At 42.9% G+C, this 23,234-nt stretch overlaps 1 protein-coding gene across 1 annotated transcript in view; it reads left to right on the top strand.

Annotated features, from left to right (window-relative positions):
• The first annotated feature begins 8,472 nt into the window (after nt 1-8,472).
• The window catches only part of LOC122798703 (zinc finger protein 1-like), a 158,363-nt gene continuing 143,601 nt past the window's right edge, over nt 8,473-23,234 (top strand). Inside the window, exon 1 of the mRNA XM_044067798.1 lies at nt 8,473-8,615. Coding sequence (XP_043923733.1) covers nt 8,604-8,615 — 12 coding nt within the window. The 5' untranslated portion in view covers nt 8,473-8,603. The remainder of the gene's footprint in view (nt 8,616-23,234) is intronic.

The raw sequence follows: 23,234 nt of genomic DNA, 5'->3' as shown, positions 1-23,234 counted from the left end.
GGGTCTAAGGGTGCTCCTCAGATTCTGGTTAAGGAGGAAGTCTGACTACAATTGTGGAATGCCATCCAGTTTCTGAGCCTTCTCAGTTTTACAGGCCAGACATCCCTTTGAAAAAGAAACAAAAAACAAAACATGTTTTTCCTGCTCTTAAGGACCCTCAGAGTGAATGGCGAAATTTCACTCAAGGTTTGTTTATCACCCTTATGGCTGTTCAAGGTGTTTCTGTTCCTGCCCTTCCTTGGTCTTCCACTCCTCTTAAAAGACCTAGAGAACAGGATTCCTCTAAGGAGGAGTAGGATTTTGATGAGGAATCCCTTGCTTATTTTTCTGAAATTCCCTCTAATTTATATTATGGTTCTGGGGAAGAGGTGTCCATATTTCCAGAATGATGGAGTTTTTTAAATGGGATTGTTCCCAGGTTTCTGAGGTCCAGAAGAGGTATTATGAACTTCTGCAAATGGATTCTCCTAGACTTTGACTACCTTGTTGGATGCCTTTTGTACTGCGTCTCAGGCCCCAGATTCCCAGCCCCCCCCAAAAAAATGGGTGCCTGATGACTGCAAGTTTCTTTATAGATTCCCTTCTGCAGACCCCTCATTGGTGTCTGTGTTATCTGACAAGCCCACTCAGTTACTGTCTTAGGTTCATAGGTTCATAGGTTGGTACTAAACTATCGACCCTAGGGCCTATACAAGCCTAGCCATAACAATTCCCTGGATATTTCTTCCCACAATATTTACTTCCCTGGACCCCTGTCTAGCAGGGTGACTGACATGATCCCTGGGGTGAATTTCCTATCTCCCATCCAATCATCAAGGTTCCTTTTGAAGAGGACCAAGGAGGTGCTTTGCCTGACATGTATGGGCAGTCTATTCCAGAATATGGGGAGTCTCTGGGTCAGGAACCTATCCCTCCAGGATGTTTTGTTCATTGTGATGGCAAGGTTTAGATCCCTGGAGTGTGTGGCTCTGAGGGATTCGGATTTCTTTAAGTGGAGCATGTCCAACAGCTCAGGGTTTGACATGGCCCTGTATGTTAAGCAGAGATCGCCTCTGAGTAGACGATATGCCACAGAGTATAGCTGGAGTTTTTTTAGACGATCAGCATAAGGCATCTGCTTTAGGCCTGTGATTCTTTTAGTGAGGTATTTCTGTGGCCTTTCCAGCTGTTGCAGATGTCTTGTGAGGTACATACCAAACAGGACGTTGTACTCTATAATGGGTCTAATGAGGGATGAGTACAGTAAGACAATGACCTCCTTTTTTCTGGATGAAAAGCCCTTAGTGATGAGGTGTGCCACATAGAAGGATTTCCTGACTGTTGTGGCGATGTGGTTATCGAAGGTGAGACTACTGTCCACCTGTGTCCCTAAGTCTCTCATCACATTTTCAGTGTTTAGTGTACTGCCACCTATGTGGTAATTCATGGGCACATGGTTTTTCCCAAAGGGGATAATTATAAATTTCTTGGCATTAAGCTTGAGCCCATGGCTCTGGCACCAAGCATCTGTTTCTGTAAGACCCTTTTGTAGAATATCCACATCATTTGGGAATTCAATAATGGCTCCCAGTTTGCAAACTTTGTTAGCCAGAGTCCCTTAGTGTTGGCCCGTACTTCAGAGAAGTAGATGCCAAACAAGAGCGGTCCCAGGACTGAACCCTGAGGTACTCCACTTGTCACTTGTCTAGAGCTGGATTTGGAGTCGGCTACTTTTACAGTCTGGGTTCTGTCAGTAAGCCAGTTGGCAACCCATCGAGTGACGTAGGGATTTATGCCCAGCTTAGTAAGTTTATCTATGATTCCAGAGTGGGGGATTATGTTGAAGGCCTTAGCAAGGTCCAGATAGGCTGTGTGGACTGTCTTACCCTTGTCCACAGCTCTGGAGACTGATTCGAAGAAGTCAATCAGGTTCAGAAGACAAGATCGGACCTTCACGAACCCAAACTGGGTGGGGTCTAGTGTTTGAAGGTCACCAATGTCTTTGTTTATAAGTTCCATGATAATGCGTTCCGTGCCCTTGCAGATCAGGCTTGTCAGACTGAAGGGACAGTAGTTCCCAGGATCCAAGGTGGATCCCCCCTTGTGGAGTGGGATAACTGTAGCTGTGTGCCACTCAGTGGGCACGAAGCCTGAGGTGAGGCTATGATTAAACATGACACTTAGGTGAGGTGCCTGTTAATTTTGTAGTTCATGTAGTACACAGCCCGGGATGCAGTCTGGTCCCATGGATGCTGTATTCTTAGCTTTGGATAGTGCGGTTTCTACCTGTGTGGCTGTCATTACTGGAATTTGGCAATCTTTTGGTATTGAGATGGGCCCTTTAGGGAGTGAGAGGGGGGTGAAGTTTGCACTAAATCGATCTGCCAGTATATTGGCAATATACTTGGGATCAGTATATTTAATGCCATTTTGTTGTAGCTCAGAGCAGATCTGAGCTTTGCCATTTAGATTCTTGACATAACTATAGAATGTCTTGTGGTTGTCTTTGGAATCTTTGGCAATTTTATTTTCGTAACTAGCTTTGGAGGATTTTATGAGGGATCGCAGCTTCTTACTGAGGCTGGTAAGGGAGTTTTTTTCCATCCTGGGATTTTTCCCTTTACTGCAACAATTTCTTCCTTCTGTTGTATAGTTTGTTTATGGCAAGAGACCACCAGATTGGCTTCCTTTTTTTTGGAGGAGAGCGTCTTGGTTCTATTTGGGATGGCACGATTAATGCACGAGTGGATGTGCTTGTACAGTGCCTTAGTGTAGGATTCAGCAGTCGAACTTTCATCTCCCTTCTGCATGGGTGTCATGCAGTTTGTCACTTTGACTTGAGTAGCATGAAGTTGGCTTTGGAGAAGTTTTTACAGAGGTTTCCTTACTGGGGGGTAGGGGTGGGATGTGGATGCCAAGGGTGATTTGCTTATGGTCAGATCTGACCAATGAGGGGGTGACCACTGGTGTGGAGCATCTATCTCTCATGTTGGTAATGGTCTTCCTCTAAGTTGCTTACTTCTGATAAAGACAGCAGAAATATGGAAAGGCTGGGTAAGAAGGTGTATACCTCAGCTGCCATTGATTTTAGCACTGCCAATTATCAGACCCATATGTCAAGATATCTTTTGGCTCTCCTTTCTCAGGCCTGTTAGATAATTTCTGACCTTCCTGGTTCAGAAGGTAAGACTTCTGCTCTTTCCTTGGTAAGCACTTCCTCTCGTGTGACCTGCCATTCCATTAAGTGCAGTTATGATGCAGATGTTCCTCTAGAGTTACTGATTTTGGTTCTGTGACGAGCAGGTATCCCTGGCTTCAGCTTCAGCCTTTGCTTGATGATGTTAAGACTAAGTTGTTGGATGCTGTTTTAGATAACAAGCACTTATTTGTGGTAGCTGCTTGTCTCTCTCTAGCTCCCAACAGCATCATCTGCAAGTCTGTATGCCCAATAAAAATATAGGTAAACTACTCTATAGTTACTAGCAAATGGCTGGAATAATCTACCATCAAGTGTTAGACAGATCTCTAACCCTAACTCTTTCAGAACAACACTAAAGGACACTCTCTGCATATCATAGAATTACCCATGCAGTGACCCAGTTTAAACCATTTCTCTGCCTCTGCTTCTAAAAATCTACAAATAGTCAGTAGTCCCAGAGCTGTAGTCTTGTATATCAGGTCTTTGCCTTGGATAATCTTTTGTATAGATTCAACATTTACAATATATTTTGTTTTCTCCGTTTTGAAAACTGGTCAATATTTTATGTATCGTGCTAAATATTGTATGTACTCTGTACTCTATTACGTTCAACTTATTTGAACATTTCTAGCATCTTTTTTTATCTTACTCTCATAATTGTATTGACCATTTGTACCATTTTGTTTCTTCGTACTGTTTCATGTATTTGTAATGTTATATTTTATTTTTTAGTTTTGTTTTAGTTTTAAGCTCTGTTATACGTTTACTTTGTTACTTGTACTATTTGGAGCTTTTCTCCTCAGGCATCCATTGAAAAAGGGTTGCTGCCCAGTCAGACTAACCCTGTTAACAAATGTCAAACAAATAATAAATAATAAATAATAAAATAAAAATAAGGGCAAGGCTTTACAGGAACTTAAACATGTCTTTAGACATTACCCTAATAAGCCGACCTTTGTTTTAGGCAGTCCAGTCCCCTTACAAAGAGTAAGAATATAGTAAATGGGCTTATCCTGCTAAAGCCACATAGACTCCTGTATCATAGAAATCTTCCTTTCCTGACAAACGAGGTGTTGTTTGACTATACTGTCCTTCTCAGCCACATTCCTCTTTATCTTTGCCTTTCCCTGTCTCTTCCTGTTTGGTTACAATTACTCAGGATTCCTGGGTTCTGTCCATTATCCACCTAGGGTACTTCATAGTCTGGAAATCTCTTCCCCCTTCATGGGCATTCCTCAGCCCTCTTAGGAAAAGTTGGCTTTCTTTTCAGGGGTGCTCCAGGATCGTTTGACTAAGGAAACTATTCAGGAGATTCCACTTTCTCAAAGGAGGAAGAGGTTTTATTCCAGAATGTTCTAGGTCCCAATGAAAGAAGGCACTTTTTGGAGACCCATTCTGGATCTTTCTCACTCAGACACCTTTCTAAAAGTTCCATCCTTTTGGATGTTGCCCCTTCAGACTTTGCTCCCTCAGGCTTTACTAGTGTCTCTGGGCCTCAAGGATTATTATCTTCATATCTCTATTCATCCCCTTTTTAGGAAGTTTTTACATTTCCCTGTTGTTTCCTGGCATTTTCAGTTCTCTGCTTTGCCTTAGGCCTCTTTACTTCCCCAACGGTATCCACCAAATACCTTGATCCTTTGATTGTTTTGGGGGGGATACATGTTTTCCCTACTTAGATGATCTTTTTCAGGCATCTTCTCCAGAGATTCTTCTGCAGCATCTGCACTTCACCATGTCCCTTTTGCAAAGCCAGGGTTCACTGTAAATTTCCAAAAGTCTTTGCTGACTCCTTCTCAAGATCATGTACTTCTAGAGTGCAGGATCGAGACAGTTCCAGTGCTGCCATCCCTCCTTCTTCCCAGTGCCTTAATTCTACTTTCTTTCTTTCCGTCCCTTCTTCCTCTGACTTCTATCATGACCAGGGAGTTTCCAAGAGATGTAGGGTTTACGGCCTCCACCATTCTTTTCCTATTGGCAAACTACAAATATGAAAACTTTAGTTGTTTCTGAAGTCAGTTTGGCTTCAGAGTTCTCATCTCCTCAACTACTTAACTCCTTTTCATCCATGTCTAAAGCTGGAATTTCAGTGTTGGATTCACCAGCTGACGTTCAGCCCAGGGCTCCTCTTTCAAACTCCTCTTTCTGCTCAGGAGCTGTTCACAGATGGTTCAGATGTGAGACGAGGGGCATCCTTTGGCTCTCTAAAAGTGCAGAGGGCTAGGTCGCCTCATCAGTGTCAAACAGATGAGAGCTTTTCTGCTGGCTCTTCAGGCATTCCAACCTCTCTTCTCCCCGGGGCCTCTCAATGTGTTTGCAGACAATACTACAGTAATGTGGTAAGTCAACAAGCAAGGGAGGATGAGATTTTACCTTCTATGCAGGATGGCACTTCTAGTGTAGGAATTAGCTATCCAGTATCATGTGACACTTCAGGCAGTTTACATTCCTTCAGACCAGAACATTGTGGCAGACACTCTGAGCAGGTACATAACACCATCCAATGAGTGGATGTTGCACAGAGATGTGTTTCTGGGTACTGTCCGTCAGTGGGGCACTCTTCAAGTAGATCTTTTTTACTTCTTTGAACAGACAACTACCTCTTTTTTGTACCAGAAACCCAAGTCCTCTGGTTTGGCAGATAAATGCCCTCTCTTTTTCATGGAAGAGGATGTTTCTTTATGCCTTTCCCTCCTTCCTCTCATTTCAAAAGTCCTGTTCAAAATAGAACAGGATACTCCCAAAATATTGCTGGTGATGTCCTTTTGGCCAAGACAGTATTGGTTCCCTCTTCTTCTTCTGCATTTAGCAAAGGGAAATCATCATAAGTTACCTTGCAGGGTGGATCTACTCACAAAAGAGAAGGGATTTCTCATCCATCCCCAGCTGTTCATTCTTCAACTGTAACTGTTGGTTATAGGATTTTGATTCCATACAGACACCATTTTTCTGAGGACATGTTTAGGATCCTGCAGGAGGCCAGGAAGCACACTTTTAGGAAATCCTACTTAGCCATATGGAAGAGGTTTGGTGTCTTTCTCGTAATCTGGATCCATTTTCTGTGGATGTTCCTTGGTTTTCTCTTATCTGTGTGAATTGTTCAATGCGGGGTTGGCTTATTCTTCTGTTAAGGCCCACTTATCAGCTAGTTTTGCTTGCCTGCCTTTATCACCTCCTTTAGCTTCTAGATTTGATGCTAAACAGTTTTCTAAAGGCATCCTTCACATCAGACTTTCCAGGAAACATGTCTCTCCTCTTTAGGATCTTAAATTTGTTTTGGAAAAATTGACCCAGGCTTCTTTTGAGCCTGCATCTTCAGCTTCCTTACAGTATTGTTCTTGGAAGACTGTACTTCTGTTAGCCATTACTTCTGCCAGATGGGTTTCTGAGCTTAAAGCCCTTATGGCTTGTCCTCCTTTTCTAGTGTTCCATAAGGACAGGATTTCCTTTTGTACTGATCATTCTTTTATGCCCAAAGGGTTAATGAGTCTTCTGTTAATCAGTCTATTCATTTGCTCACTTTTTTCCCTTCTCCACAGTTTGCTAGTGAGAAGATGCTGCGGACTTTGGATGTGCATAGGCAACTCAGATTTTATTTGTACAAAACTAAAACTTTTCATAAATCTTATCATTGCTTTGTTTCCTTCCATCCCAGATCCTTAGGTTTTTCTGTTTCCAATCAAACTATTTCTTCTTGGATTTTAAAGCCATTTCTTTTTATTATTCCTTTTATGGCAAGAGCTGTTTTTCTTCTTCTGTTAAGGCTCATTCTACTAGGCCTGTGGCTTCTTCTGGTGCTTTTTTCAAGGGTTTGGGTACTAACCCTATTCTTGAGGCAGCCACCTGGACTTGTGTTCATACATTTACCAAGTACTATAAATTGGATGTGATATCCAGAGCTAGAGCTGGCTTTGCTAAAGGCATCCTTCATGGGTTCCTAGAGGCTCTGCTGGTCCTTCTTCCTCCCTCTCATCTTCCTGAGCTTTTGCACTCTGCCTAGTGTACTGCAACAGTGAAATGGAAGGACATAATACAGTTGTGTAAGATCTTACCGTAATGGTAGATGTCCTTATCTTCACTTTTGCAGTATTCACACCCTCCCTCCTCCAACTGGATCTTTTCTCCTCTGGATGTACTTGTTACCTCTCTATTTCTTGGACTGGCATTCCTACTGGGGCTCTTATATGCAGGGAGAGTCTGGATGATGTACAGCATAGCATAGGCAACATAAAGGCTTTGGTATCCTGGCTGGACATTGGGCCACCCTTGGCAGGGGATCCCTATTGTAAAGAATACTGCAACATGGAAGAGAAGGGCATCTACCATTATGGTAAGATCTTATACAACTGTACTTTATGGGGGATATAAGATGAATTATCTGCAACTTTTATAGAAGGAAGAGAAATGTGCAGACAATATGGGACAAATGGTCCTCATATTTTGCTAGAAGCCTATGTTTCTCTGATCAGTGGTAGATGAAGGAAAAATACACAGCACAGTAGCACCCCTGTCTGTTGTATTCCTTAGACAACTTATCATACAGCTACACATGAGCCTGTCACAAGTGGCAGTGAACCTTGTTCTTTTATATATACAATACAGTACAGTACAAAGACTGAACAGAACTCCTTGCGCAGTTTTGTAATCTGTATCGATATTAAGACCCCTGATACCTGTTCACACTGATCCTAATCTGATAAAGCATCTGAAACAGTGACAGCAGAGCTATTAAAATGTAAGACATAATGTATAAATAATAGCACACATGATGGGAGTCTGAAGGAAAATGTAAATATACAGAACTAGCATACCTCCCAAATGTCCCTGATTTTGACTTAAAAGTTTCACCTGTTCCTCCCACTTTTTCCTATAAACTGGCCAGTTTGAAAGAAGAGGTAGAAAACACGTTTTAAATAATGACAATGATTATAGACATATACTTGTTTTACTTCAATAAATGCAAATTAATGTCATTCTTTTATTCTGTCAATTCCTCTAGTTAATAATAGTACACATATTCTGAGAAGTGTGTCTGCTCTGATTATTTCTGGCTTTGTCTCCAGTTTTGGAGGTAAAATGCTGAGAGCTGTGAATGTGCGTAGATCTAAACTAAGTGCAGCATACTTTCCCTAGCTAAGTGGGGCTGACATTTTATTTACCTCCTATCTCATTAAATATTTAAACAATTCCTCCTCCTACACCTTCATCACAGATTTATCTCATGAATATTAATCACCTAACCTGGTGTAGGGACTTGTTTCATAGATGAACAGGAAGTTAAGGGGCAGGTTCCTCCAAAGTTGTTGAAGGAAAACCTTGGTAGTTGTGCAGGCAGTTTCGGAAGCATCTGGGTTTATGTGACTGGTTGTTCATTTGTCAGACTGTTAGTCGTTGCAAACAACACTTGGAGGCTGAACCAGGAATCATGATGTTAGAGGTAAGAACTTGTTTGCTGATGACAAAATTTTCTTTCTGTCTACAGACAGCTTCTGTGCCTAAATTCTTGAGAAACAGTTATATTTGTTTCTGTGAGCAATGCAGGCAGTATTGATAGGGAAGTGGGTGCCACTTTTTTTTAATCTTCTAGCATATTCTTTTGTTTGTGAAACATGCAGTTTATTTTGTGGGTAGAACTAGAATTGTGAAGGTGGCAAGGGACACAGAGTGTGTTGGGAGGTGTAGTACAGATGTCTTTACAATTAAATTATTTGGTTTGAAGAGGCACTATGAACTAATCCATAAATAAAACTCAAAAAATAATTGTTTTCCAATTATGTTAAACCTGTGTTCTTATTTGATCTACTATGCTACACTCTTGAAAGTTTGTATTAAATGATTTATGTATGCGTTTGTGTTAAAAAAAAAAATATATATATATATATATATATATATATCTCAACCCCAGTTAGTGCTGTGCACAGGGGTCCCCCCCATTGCTTACTGTAATAATGCTTTAATACGATGTGATGCCCTTGATCCCTAAGTCCCATCTAGCATGCCCATCACAATGTTTTCATTATATATGATTGGATCCTCTACAGCCATGGGTAGATAGATGCTGCAGTGCCATGTATCAATAATCTAGGTTCCCAGTTACATTTGCATCATACCATCTGTCTCACTATAACTTGCATCAACTAATCAACCAGTGGGTTTGTTGCCTGATTTTTCTCTCTCTCTACCTATATGCACACTCTGTCGTGCTCTCTCTCTCTCAGCTGGCTTAGGAGGCATTAACAGTCTCTACATTTTGCATTTCAAAATGTTTAACAACACTGAAAACGATGTAGATTTTGGAAGTTGTTTTCTGAACTTTAGAAAGCCATTTCTGAAATACAGGTCTGCCCTCTCTTTATAACTGGCTCCGGTATGGATACAAAAGCATGAGTTCAGTCATGCTGAAGTTTATTTCCCATTTAACAGTGTGCACTTCCCTTACAGTTTAGGACTTCCTGAAATACCCTGTATGTGCATTTTTTTCCTAACACTGTAGCTTTCACTTTTTCTGTTTTAAACTTTTGCTTCCCTTCTGTGACTGCAACTGTTGTACAGTTTTAAAAAGTCACAATTTGCATTAACCTGGCAGTTCTCCACACAGCAGTGCATTTGATAGATTCAGGTGCTTTCAGTTTCAGTTTCTGTCCTAAGAACCTTAACTACTGAAGAACCAGAAGTGTAGTAGCTTAAACCGTGTATAAACTGATTAGAGTGGATTATTGTAACATACTGTTATAGTGGTTCGTTAAAATTCCACTATTAAATAATTTAAGTAGAAAACAATAGCAGGATTCTACTGCAAAATACATCTATTTTATTAATTCATTTTATATTGAGTGCTATAAAATCGAGCTATTAGGCCACGGTGGTGCAGCGGTTAGCGTTGTCGCCTCACAGCAAGAGGTTCTCCCGTTCGATTCTCGGCTGGAGCGCCTTCTGTGTGGAGTGTGCATGTCCTCCCCGTGGTCGAGTGACGTTAAAGACATGCAGGTAGGTGCGTGCGTGAATGGGCGTGCCTTCTTTGAAGGTTGGGCATCGGGTTGGCAACTCGGCACTGTAGAAATCCACTGCCAATCATTAGCGAATGGGAGTTCCACTGTGGCGACCCCTAACCGAGAAAAGCCGAAAGACTTTTTTATAAAATCAAGCTATTCAGTTTGTCAGTTTAGTTTCTGTGATACAGGGTTTGATTCCCACAGCCTTCATTTACCATCTGGCTGTCTGTGACCAGGTTGCCTAACTTAGCATTGCTCGCCGGTTGCCCCTAAAAAGGATTGCCATGTCTAGTGGGCCTACCTGGTTAACAAATGGATAAATATTATTATTATTTGCTTACATTTAGCTATTTAATTATTTTTAGAAGTCATAACTGTAACAGCAGTTTTAGAGCTAAATTACTATTAACTCAATTATTTTTATACTAAATAGTATCAGCGTGGAACTATTTTAGAGCCCCTTCTATCTTGTACCTTGGACTAAAATGGAGGATCCACAAGCTAGTCCCACCTCTGTTGCCAGCCTCATAGCTCTTGGTATACTCGGGCAATTGATTGATGGTCACAAATATAAATTTCACTTTAGTTGTCTCTCAAATAAGCAGTGTCAACCTAATTGAAGGCCACTGTTTCGCAGTCTAATACAAACTTTGAACAGCACACAGTAACACAGCATTCTACACAAACTTAATCTAAATTATCAGATGCTGAGGCTGTAAAAAAATGTCCTGTCCAAGTTTCCATGGCCCATTAAGAAATGGATGCTTCAAAAACAAAGCACTACAACACATATTGGTATAACGAGAGCCAAGAGTCACCAGATTATCCCAAATCTAGTCTGTCAGTGCACTTGTCAGACGCAAATAAAAATGCACTAGTAATTGGTGATCCCATAGTCAGGCACACTAAGTCTGCTGTCAGAAGGTTGGGTAAAAGCAGGCTGACAGTGAGTTGTCTTTCTGTAGCTAAGGTACCTGACATTTTTAGGGCTCTCAAGGACCTTAAACCAGATGAATATGATTATGACATGATAGTGGTCCGTGTGATGAGACAACCCTTTAGGGCTCTGCGCAGAGACGTGACAGAGCTCTACATCCATGTCACAAATGCAGGAAAGACCCTGATATTGAGCAGAATCCTTTCTTCATTCAGAAAGTTACAGGGAAAGTGTAAAAGCAACTGCAACTGTAAAGATAAATCAAAAGACCACGTGTAATAAACTAAAACTAATAATAGTAAGTGATTTCATCTTCACAAGCATGTTTAGACCAAGAATTAATTAAAGCCATTAATTTATACTCTAAAAGACCATATTTAAATAAATTATGTAATCAGATGTCAGTTCACGGAAAATTAATAGGTCAGTTGAATGCAAAACTGAAGGCACACTGGATGAAGCTAAGGATCAACAAGACAGCTGTGTTGGCAGTAAATGGGGGTAGTCAGAAGCAGATGAAAATTGAGATAGAATGGAAAATAGTGTAACAGCTTCACGTATCTGAGAGGGACAGCTAAGTTAAATGGAAGTTTGAATGAGGATGTCAAAACTAGGATTGAAGGGGCTGCGGCCAACTGACATAGAGTGTCGGGTAGTGTGTAACAGATGAATACCAAAGAAACTGAAAAGTAAGGTGTACAGACTTGTGCTGCAATCCCCGTTACTGTATGGTACAGAAATCTGGGCAGTAAAGGGTGAGCAACTGAGAAAACTAGAAATGATTGAGATTAAGTTCCTTGTTGGATGCACTGAGGAACAGATGAAGAAATGAAATCATTAGAGCAGAAGACAAAGTAGGTTCAGTTGCTGATTACGTCAGATAGAACACAATACGGTGGTTAGGCACATGCTGGAAAGCAGAAGACAGTCTGGTGAAGATGATTTGGGACAGACAGGAAGAAAGCAAGAGGGAACAAAAGGCATTCAGGAAAGGGATGGATAGCTGGATGGCTGGGGATGGATAGCTGGATGACTGCAATGAATGAAAGAAGACCTGTGACAGTAGAGCATGACTGTGGAAGAAGGTAGGAGAGTGGCACTGAATCAAAAAAGAAGACAACATTTGGTGTGATACCTGACCCTGTGTAGAAAAATGAAGACTAGGGGTTGATGATGAGGATTTCTGACCACATTTGGCCATTGTGGACCTACCTGGAGTATTGCAGCCAATAGATGATGTTCTGATGTCCTTCAAGGATGCATCTGCAGTCCTTACAAATGGGTTGTCCTGTCGTCAGGCAGCCCTTCGGTCGGCCGGATTCCAAAGTCTGGGTCTGGCCTCGGCTGGTGTCGCACTTCACCCGACGTCATAGCTGCAGTTCTTCGGGTATAAAGGCACCAGCCGACGCCATTTTCCCCAGTCTTTCTTGCCGCGTGGCGCCCGAAGCAGAAGCTGTTCGCAAGTGCCGGCCGGTCAGAACCAGAGATTACTACTACCGAATACTACTACGAAGACTTCTAAAAAGCTAAGTACCCCATTGGGGACTCTTTCTTGCCTCAGCCGATGTCAGAAAAAGTGAATAACTGTTTAACTTGTGGGAAACAAATACCTCATAAAGATTTCCACTCTTACTGCTTACCTTGTCTAGGCCCAGACCACGACTTCGCAGCTTGTCTAGCCTGTGCTTCTTTTAACCGGCGGACGCTTAGACGTCGGTCGGAATTTGCTGAGGAGTTTTTCGGCTCCGATTTTGCTTATATTATGCCGTCGGATCCTCCGACTTCACAAATATCTAAAAAGCGCAAGGAAAAGGACCGACACTCGCGGTCCGCGGTTTCGGCCGAAACCGTGGTTAAGCCAACCGCGAGTGTCTCGGTTTCGGCTGAAACCGAGCAAGCGGTTCTTCCTTCAGCCGAAAACTTTCCTTCTACCGAGGCCTCTTCCAACCTCGTGGAATCGGCTTCTGAAATCCCACCTGCTGTTGCAGTTTCTCAGGAATTATCAGACACTATTCCCTTGGATATTTCAACCCCTGCACGTGGAGCTGCTAGGCCACCTGCAGCCATGTCCATTAAGGCCTTTGCCAGGGCTAAAGCAGCTAAAGCTACTAAATCTGTGCCTGCTAAGCCCCCTCTCACAGGCCTAGCTCTAGTTCACAAATGCTTAGTTTAGCAGAGGATCTCATTTCTTTAATCCGAGGATCCCAACCTCAACCAGACAGGGCCTCTCACCCGCCTCCAGAGAAGAGGCCTAGAGCAGAGCCCCTGAGCCAGTGTCTACAGATGATTCCTCTGATGATTCAAATGATACAGACCCTCCAGAGGCTCCGTACTCCCCTTATGAAGACTCTGATGCTGAAGAGTCCATCCCTTCTGCCTCTCCGCCTGAGGAATTTTCTTTTGGGGAAACCTTGCATGCTATGAGGGAACAATTTCAGTGGCAGGGCCAGGATTTTTCAGATTCCAGAAAAAGGCTTAGAACTTTTCTGCATTTACCACAACATAGGCCTTTAGCCATACCTCCAGTTCTTTCTGTTGTAGATGATGCATTTAATGATGCTTGTACTGCTCCTGATTCTCTGCCTCCGGCCCCTGTTAAGCCCGATAGATACTACAGGGTCCCGGACACACATTACCACTGGTATAAGGCTCCCTTTGCAGCTCCCTTTGCAGATCCAGAGACTATCTCCCAAGGACCTAAGGCTGTAGCAGCTACCTCTGCCAAAAACCCCCATCCCCTCTGAAAGGGAATCCAGATCCTTAGAGAGATGGGGTAAAAAAGTTTACACTTCTGCTACTCTTTCAGCTAGGGTATTGAACTGTCATTTTCACATGATGCAGTATCAAGAATTTTTGCTAGACCAGTTAACCAAAAAAGTGTCCTCGGATGAAACAGTAGACAAAAAATATGTGCAGGAAATGGTACATAACATTCAACAAGTCAGTAACCATTCCTTAAAATGCGGCTATGATGCACTGGAGGCTTCCTTTAGATCAGCCATGACTGGCACAGTCATCAGAAGGCATGCATGGTTAAAAGAACAGGCCTTACCAGACCATGTCAAATCAAAACTATTAGATGCTCCTATGGATAAGATCAATTTGTTTGGCTCTCCTGCACAACAAGTGCTGAAGAAGATGAAAGAGAAGGCAAAATCTGTCCAAACAGTGAAAGATTTCTTACAGGTCCAACCTCCGAGGTTTAGCAGGAATTGGCCCTCCAAGAATTGGTCCTTTCCAGACTCCTCCAGAACTCAGAGAGGCAGGAATAGGCGTTCAAGAGGCAGAAGCCAATCCAGGGGTGCCTACAGAGGACGCCAGTGGCAGGGCAACAACCAGCGAGGCACAGCCACAGACACAGCCACCACAACTACAGGTCAATCACAGTGACTTGGCTCTGGCACCGCCTACCAGGGAACAACTACAAGCACCCTTAGGCAGGAAGCTAGCCTTATTTTCAACAAACTGGCATTACATCACAAGAGACAAGTGGATTTTACAGACAATAGACCAAGGTTACAGGTTTCACTTCCGTACTCTACCAGGGAAGAGAGGAATGCCAAACCTACCTCCAAATCAAAAGACAGAAGCTCTAAAACAAATATCCCAATTATTAAGGATGAGAGCTGTAGAAAAGGTACCATCTATGGAGCAAGGAAAGGGATTTTACTCCAGACTCTTCCTGGTACCAAGAAAAGAGAGCAAATGGAGACCTATTCTCGACCTGTCCGCTTTAAACACATTCCTCATTGTTCCAAAATTCAAAATGCTGACCCTACAGCAGCTTCTTCCCATGCTGGGCAAGGAGTCTTGGCTGGTGACTCTAGATCTCAAGGAGGCATACCTGCACGTCCCCATACGACCAAACTGCAGAAGATACCTCAGATTTCTTGCAGGATCAGAGCATTATCAATTCTCAGCATTGCCCTTTGGCTTATCTACTGTGCCCAGAGTGTTCACGAAATGCCTGGCATCAATAATTGCTCATTGCAGGCTTCAGGGAATCCAAATCTACCCCTACCTGGACGACTGCCTGATACAAGCGGACAACAAAAGCAAGCTAGCAGAAGACTTACAAAGGGTCATTTACCTGCTACAAGCCCTGGGATACACAGTCAATATAAAAAAGTCAAGACTGATACCATCCCAGAGAATAACCTTTTTGGGTGCAGAGTTGGACACATCAAAGCAAATGGCATTCCTAACAGTAGAAAAACAGGAGCAGCTACCTCTCTACTTCTTGGCTTGGGCATCCTGCATAATATTGGTTCCTCATGCCAGACTGCATGTGAGAAAACTACAGTGGTACCTAAGGAATTTATGGTCTCAACACAAGCACAGCTTAGAAACCCAGATTCCAATTATTCCATGCCTGAAGCAAGAATTCCTATGGTGGGCTCAGGCTTGTCAATCAAACACAGGATTGCCCTTCCACAGTACTCAACCAAGCCAAACCATCACGACAGACGCCTCAGACCTCGGTTGAGGGGCACACATGCTGGACAAGTGCATACAAGGCTTATGGACTCAAGACCAGCTGCACCTACACATAAATCTAAAGGAAATGCTGGCAGTAAAACTAGCAATTCAGACATTCAGACCATTCCTCCAACAAGGTCTATTGATGATAAGGACAGACAACACCACAGTTAATGTGGTACATCAACAAACAGGGAGGCACACATTCGTATCCTCTTTGCCGGATGGCACTGGACCTCTGGAATGTGGCCCTGAGCTACAACATTCAGTTAAAAGCAATTTTTGTACCAGGAAAAGAAAACATTCTAGCAGACATATTAAGCAGGACTACCACGGATGCCCACGAATGGATGCTGCATCCGGACATCTTCAAAACCATTACAAGAAAATGGGGGCTCCCAGAAATAGACTTATTTGCATCCCCACGCAATCACCAACTAAAGAAATTCTGCACAAGGATGTACCACCCACTTGCTTGGAAGGTGGACTCCCTATCCTTCAGTTGGAAAAACCTGACAGCATATGCATTCCCACCACTTCCTTTGATGCACAAGGTGCTATTGAAGATCAAAGAGGACCATCCAAGGATCATTCTGATAGCTCCAGACTGGCCAAGGCAACATTGGTACCCATTACTGAGGAGCATGTCTCGGGAACAAATATGGCCACTACCCCTGGTTCCCTTGCTGTTAACACAGAACAACTACAACAATCTGCATCCAAACCTGAAAACTCTGCAGCTGACTGCCTGGAACATTGTATAAGACCAATTAACCCAAATTTATCCCAAAGGGTTAAAGACATTATCCTTGAGGCTCGCAGACCCTCAACAAGAAAAAAATTATTCAGCAAAATGGAAAAGATATCTCATTTGGAGTACTGCAAAAGGAGAAGATGTGTCACTGGTAAACATAGCCAACATCCTGGAATACTTGGCAGAGCTCTTCCACACAGGCCTGTCCTATTCCTCCATCAAGATTCATGCATCAGCTATTTCAGCAGAATACGACTTGGATCCTCCGTCTTCTCACATCCTCTGCTCAGACAGTTTCTGAGAGGAATTAAAATGTAAAGCCTCCTAGGAAGCCACCATTACCAGCATGGGACTTGAACTTTGTGCTAGAAAATTGACACTTCCTCCTTTCGAACCAGCAGCAACAGCAGAATTGCAATACTTATCATGGAAGACTGCTTTCCTGCTGGCAATCACTTCAGCAAGAAGGGTATCTGAACTTCAGGCATTAATGGCAGTACAACCCTTCCTGATCTTCCATCAAGATAGAGTGTCCATGAGAACAAATCCTTCCTTTATGCCTAAGGTGGTCTCCAGAGTTTCTTTAAATCAGGCTATCCACCTACCTACATTCTTCCCCAACCCACAGAACAGGGGAGAAAGACTGCTGCATACCTTGGATGTACATAGACAATTACGCTACTACCTGGACAGGACCAAGGGCAATAGAAACACTGACCAGCTACTGGTAGCATATGCAACAGGAAGGGAAGGAAAAGCAATTTCAAAATAGACAATCTCCAAGTGGATAGGAAATTGCATTAGATTTTGTTACTCCTACCATGGAAAGAAAACTCCAGAGAACATCAGGCCTCACTCTACAAGGGCTACAGCCACTACCACAGCCTTCTTATGAGGAGTGGCTACCAAAGAAATTTTAGAGGCTGCTACTTGGAGCTCCGTGCATACATTTGCCAAGCATTATAATTTACCTTTATACTCTAGATCCCGAGCAGGTTTTGCCACTGCTGTTTTGCAAGGGATCCTAACTACACCATAACTTTATTTTTCCACCTCCCCCAGTTTGGCTATGGTATTCTACCCATTTGTAAGGACTGCAGATGCATCCTTGAAGGACATAGTACAGTTTTGTACCTACCATAAATGTAGATGTCCGATAGGAATGCATCTGCAGTCAGGATTACCCACCCGCCTTCCCCTCTGTGCTGCTCCTAGGGTATTTGCCCATCTTATAGCTAGCTGGGGGAATTTATTATGGTGTATTTGTTTGTATATATGTACATACATGCTTATTTTTGTGTTTGCTCTCTACTATTTGGAATCATTGGCATTTATCCAAATTTAGCCTTCCAAGAGGGCACCTGGCATCTGGGGCAAGAAACACTGAGGAAAATGGCGTCGGCTGATGCCTTTATACCCGAAGAACTGCAGCTATGATGTCGGGTGAAGTGCGACACCAGCCGAGGCCAGACCCAGACTTTGGAATCCGGCCGACCGAAGGGCTGCCTGACGACAGGACAACCCATTTGTAAGGACTGCAGATGCATTCCTATCGGACATCTACATTTATGGTAGGTACAAAACTGTACTTTGTTCTTCCCTGCTAAGGTGAACTTCCTTATAGGTTCATATTTGGCAAATCATTTCAGTAAACCATTAAAATGTTGCCACTGCATGTCCAGTGTTTTAGCACCCTTTATCAAGAAGAACCAAAGGTTGCAGCTCAGAGGTGAATGTTAGGTCACCATTCTCTCACAAAGAACAGTTTTGAAAGTTAAGAATGCACTTTGAAGGAATGAGAGCTTATTCCATAGGTAAGGGGTCCTTTGAGAGCGATCTCTGTGCTACCATCTAGTTCTGTTAATATTTTTATGTAGAGTTAAGTTTTTGGAGCTGGTGTTTGTGGTTTTACCAGTTTTTTGGACATGTAGTCAGTCAAGTAGGATAGGGCCTTTCATTACATGTTCATAGGTTCTTACTGGACTGATGGCCTGTGTGACCATGTAGTGTTTAGCTATGAAATCTAGAGTGTTTGCTGGGTGGACTTGCCACCCTACTCAATGAGAGCCATACTGCTTATTGCAGGACTAAATTTGTTGTTACTCATTTAGTCGTGATTAGATAGAAAATGCTGCAGTATTTCTAGCTGAGTAAGATGTTTTGGAGTGGTACATTCCAAACAGTGCATTATTGACAGAGGAATAGAGGGGATTACTACAGCCTTAGATGTGGAAGATATTTTGGTAATTCACTGGGAAAAGTGTGGTTTCCTAAATGCAACTGATACCTGGTGATTGAAGGGTACATTATTGTCTATGAAACTGCTCATCTTACCAAGAGCTCCAATAATGTAGGATAGACCTTCTTCCCAAATGCAGTTATGCTAAATTTTTTACTTTGTGTAAGGCAATTATCTGTATAGCAAGTGTTGGTTCTTGCCTGTGGTAAGCTGCTTGCTGATGTATGCTGTATGTGGGATGTTAGGCTATGGCAAGCTGTTTAGTGATGCATGTGGCACGTGAGATGCTAACCTGTGGTAAGTTGCTTCATGATATATGTGGTGTGTGGGATGCTAGCCTGTCGTAAGCTGCTTAGTGATATACATGGTGTGTAGGATGGTAGCCTGTGGTAAGCTGCTTAGTGATGTATGTTGTGTGTGGGATGCTAGCGTGTGCTAAGCTGCTTAGTGATCTACACGGCGTATGGGATGCTAGCCTGTCGTGAGCCGCTTACTGACGTACTCGTTATGTGGAATGTTAGCCTGTGGTGAGCCACTTACAGATGTATGCAGTATGTGGTTTTCTAGCATGTGGTGAGCTGCTTACTGACGTGTGCAGTACTTGGGATGCTAACCTCCAAACTAAGTAAGTATAGGAATCTTTCACAAGCTGTCTCATAACTTAAAGGCCCGCTTAACTAAGGAATAAAAGTAGAATGTTTCACAGTACAGACTAATGGTTAAGGTGTTAACCTCACAGACACAAGGTACAGGGTTTGATTCTCACCTTAGAAGGAAAATTTGCTAGGCTTAAAATATGGCACCAAGCCTAGTACTTACCTAAGTGCCTATAAGTGCTTACAGCACTTTGTTTGAAGGTTAGGAGTTGATATAATGGTTAAGGTGTTAACCTCACAGACACAAGGTACAGGGTTTGATTCTCACCTTAGAAAGAAAATTTGCTAGGCTTAAAATATGGTACCAAGCCTAGTACTTACCTAGGTGCCTATAAGTGCTTACAGCACAAGATACAGCACTTTGTTTGAAGGTTAGGAGTTGATATAATGGTTAAGTGTTTACCTTACAGACACAAGGTTTAATTTTCAACATTGAAAATGAAATTGGCTAAACATAAAATGGCACATGAGGGCAGCTAGCCTAATAGAGGAGGGTTATGGCTGACAAAGTTTGCAGATGACTGCAAACTGGGTGCCATAGTCGAAAACACATCTGACACAGATATCCTCCAGAAGGGCCTCACAGAAACGGATAACTGGTGCCAGAGCCATGGCCTGAAGTTAAACGCCAAAAAATGCATAGTCATACCCTTCGGGAAAAACAAGGTTACCCCTAGCTACCATATAGGTGACAATCCACTGAGCACAGAAAAAGTCAGCAGGGATCTGGGGACCCAAGTTGACAGTAGTCTTTCGTTTGACACTCATGTTGCTAAAGTAGTTAGGAAAACCTTCTATATCGCCCACCTGATCATGAAGGGATTCACATCTAGATCAAGGGAGGTCATCGTCCCCTGTACTCATCACTCATTAGACCTATGATTGAGTACAATGCCCGTTCGAATGTATCTGACCAGACACCTGATGCAGCTTGAAAGGCCCCAAAAGTTCCTCACCAAAAGGATAAAGGGTCTCAAAATATGTCTTATGCTGCCCGACTGAAAGAACTCCAGCTTTATTCAGTCTCATACCGCTTGCTCAGAGGTGACCTGTGCCTGACATATAAGGCCATGTCAAACCCAGATTTGATGAATATGCTTCACCTCAAAAATCTAGATCCCTCAGAACCACAAGGCGGAGACTTAAACCTTGACACGGTTATAAATAGAACGTGCTGGAGGGACAGATTCATCACCCAGAGACTCCCTATGCTGTGGAACAAAATCCCGGTACATGTGAGGCAGAGCACCTCGCTGGCCTTGTTCAAGAGGAATCTTGACCAATGGATGGGAGATCGCAGATATACCCCAGGGATTACTTCAGTGTCACTGCTTGACAGAGGCACAGAAAAATGATAGGCATAGTTTTTATTCAAACTAAAGGGGTGGCGAAAGCCACATAACTATGGGCTAGGCTTATAAATGCCCTTGGGCAGATAGCCTAGTATGAACCTATGAACCTATAAACCTATGAACCTAACTATGAACCTATGAAAAATCTAATTCTGATAGCATTTATAAAGGTTTATTCTCTTTAATGTAGCTCCTTCTAAACAATAAAGCATTCAGTTTAATACATTATAATAATGTGTATATGTATAGAAATAAGTAAATGTATAACAGTTTTAAACAAAGTAGGCATTATCTCACATATTATATACATTCATAGATTTATAGAATGTTACTAGCCTAACAACCCAGGAGACCTTTCTAAGCATAGCCAAGATTTCCCAAAATAATGATGTCCTCTATCCAAATAGGGCATTGAGGGCCAGGCATTACAAACTACCTCTGTCCATAAGTGACATGCGGGCCAGGCCAGGTGTAAATTTTCTTTTACCCATCCACTCAGCTAGGTTGCTCATACGTTGATTAATAGATGAACTCAGCTCCATGTGAATGCGAAGGTTGTTTCATAGGAGGAGGCAGTCTGTGGACACACATCTGTCTCTCCAGCACTTTCTGTTTAGGTCTCAGACAAAATTTGGGTCCTTAGACCTTGTATTTCTGGTACTATTTTACTTACAAGTATGCAGGAGATTCATAAGAGTGGGGTTTGTGGATGCCTTGTATGCCTGGCATAGATCACCCCTCAGCAATCTATATGAGACTGAGTAAGGAAAAAAGCCTTAAGGCTCTGCAAAAAGCAGGTTCGTTATGCCGTGTTCATAGGTAGGTACTTGGCTATTGGCCCTAGGACCTATATAAGCCTAGCCAAAGGTACCTTGGCTTTCGCCACCCAAGAAAATTATTTTCCTGTGCCACTGTCGAGCAGAGCCACAGAAGTGATCCCCGGGGTAAATTTCCTATCTCCCATCCAATCATCAAGATTTTTCTTGAAGAGCGCTAATGAGGAGCTTTGTTTGATATAGATAGGTAATTTGTTCTAGAGTATGGGAAGTCTCTGGGGCAGGAATCTATCCCTCCAGCATGTTCTGTTTATTGTGGTGACAAGGTTTAGGTCCCTAGATAGTGTAGCTCATAGGGATTGGGATTTCTTTAAGTGGAGCATGTCTAAAAGCTCTGGGTTTGACATAGCTTTGTGTGTTAGGCAGAGATCGCCTCTGAGTAGGCGATATGCAACGGAGTAAAGCTGCAGTTTTTTGAGATGGTCTGCATAGGGCATCTGTTTGAGGCTGGTAATCCTCTTTGTGAGGTATTTCTGTGGCCTTTCCAGTTGTTGTAGATGTCTTGTGAGGTACATACCAAAAGGGGCATTGTACTCTGTAATGGGTCTAATGAGTGACTAGTAGAGGGGAACAATGACCTCTTTTTTTCCTGGATGAGAAACCTTTTGTGATGAGGTGTGCCACATAGAAGAATTTCCTGACTACTGTGGTGATGTGATTATCAAAGGAGAGACTACTGTCCACCTGTATCTCAAGGTCTCTTGTCACACTTTCAGTGTTAAGTAGACTGCCGCCTATGTGGTAGTTCATGGGTACTGAGTTTTTACCAAAAGGGATGACAATGCACTTTTTGTCATTGAGCTTGAGGCCATGGCTTTGACACCAGGCATCTGTCTCAGCAAGGCCCTTTTGTAGGATGTCCACATCTTTTGGAGTTTTGATTATGGCTCCTAGTTTGCAGTCATCTGCGAACCGTTAATAAAGACCTTCTGTGTTGGCCTGTACTTCAGAGAAGTAGATACCAAACAGGAGAGGACCCAGGACTGAACCCTGTGGTATTCCACTTGTCACTGGTCTGAAGTTGGATTTGGAGTCTGCTACTTTCACAGTGTGGGTTCTGTCAGTGAGCCAGTTGTCAACCCATCTTGTGACATAGGGATTTATACCTAGTGTAGTGAGTTTATCTATAATTCCAGTGTGGGGGATGGTTTCGAAAGCCTTGACGAGATCTAGATAGGCTGTGTGAACCACCTTACCCTCATCTACGGCTTTGGTGACTGCTTCAAAGAAGTCTATCAGGTTTAGGAGACATGATCTGCCTTTTACAAACCCGAACTGGGTGGGGTCCTGATTTTGGAGATTACCAATGTCATTGTTTATAAGTTCCACGATGATACATTCCATAGCCTTGCAGACCAGGCTCGTTAGGCTAATGGGGGCGGTAGTTTTCAGGGTCTGTGGTGGCTCCCCCTTTGTGGAGTGGGATAACTGTCGCTGTGCGCCATTCAGTGGGCACATAGCCTGAGGTGAGACAATGATTGAACATGGTACTTAGGTGGGGTGCCAGTTCATTCTGTAGTTCATGTAAAACACAGCCTGGTATGTCATCAGGTCCCATGGATGCTGTGTTCTTGGCTTTGGATAGTGTGTTTTTTACCTGTGCAGCCATGATTACAGGAACTTTGCATTCTTCTGGTATAGAGATGGGCCCTTTAGGGGATGACAGGTTCAGTGCTAACTTTATCCCCCTATCTGCCAGGATGTTGGCAATATCAGTTGGTTCTGTATATTTAGTGCCATTGTGCTGTAACTCGGCAGATCTGAGTGTTGACACTGAGATTCTTGACATAGCTATAGAATGCTTTGTGGTT

Source organism: Protopterus annectens, chromosome 3.part1, assembly GCF_019279795.1.
Source record: "Protopterus annectens isolate FY-2018-M chromosome 3.part1, PAN1.0, whole genome shotgun sequence".
Lineage (NCBI taxonomy): Eukaryota > Metazoa > Chordata > Ceratodontiformes > Protopteridae > Protopterus > Protopterus annectens.
The sequence above is the reverse complement of the archived record's forward strand: the minus strand, read 5'-3'. Positions and strand labels throughout refer to the sequence as shown.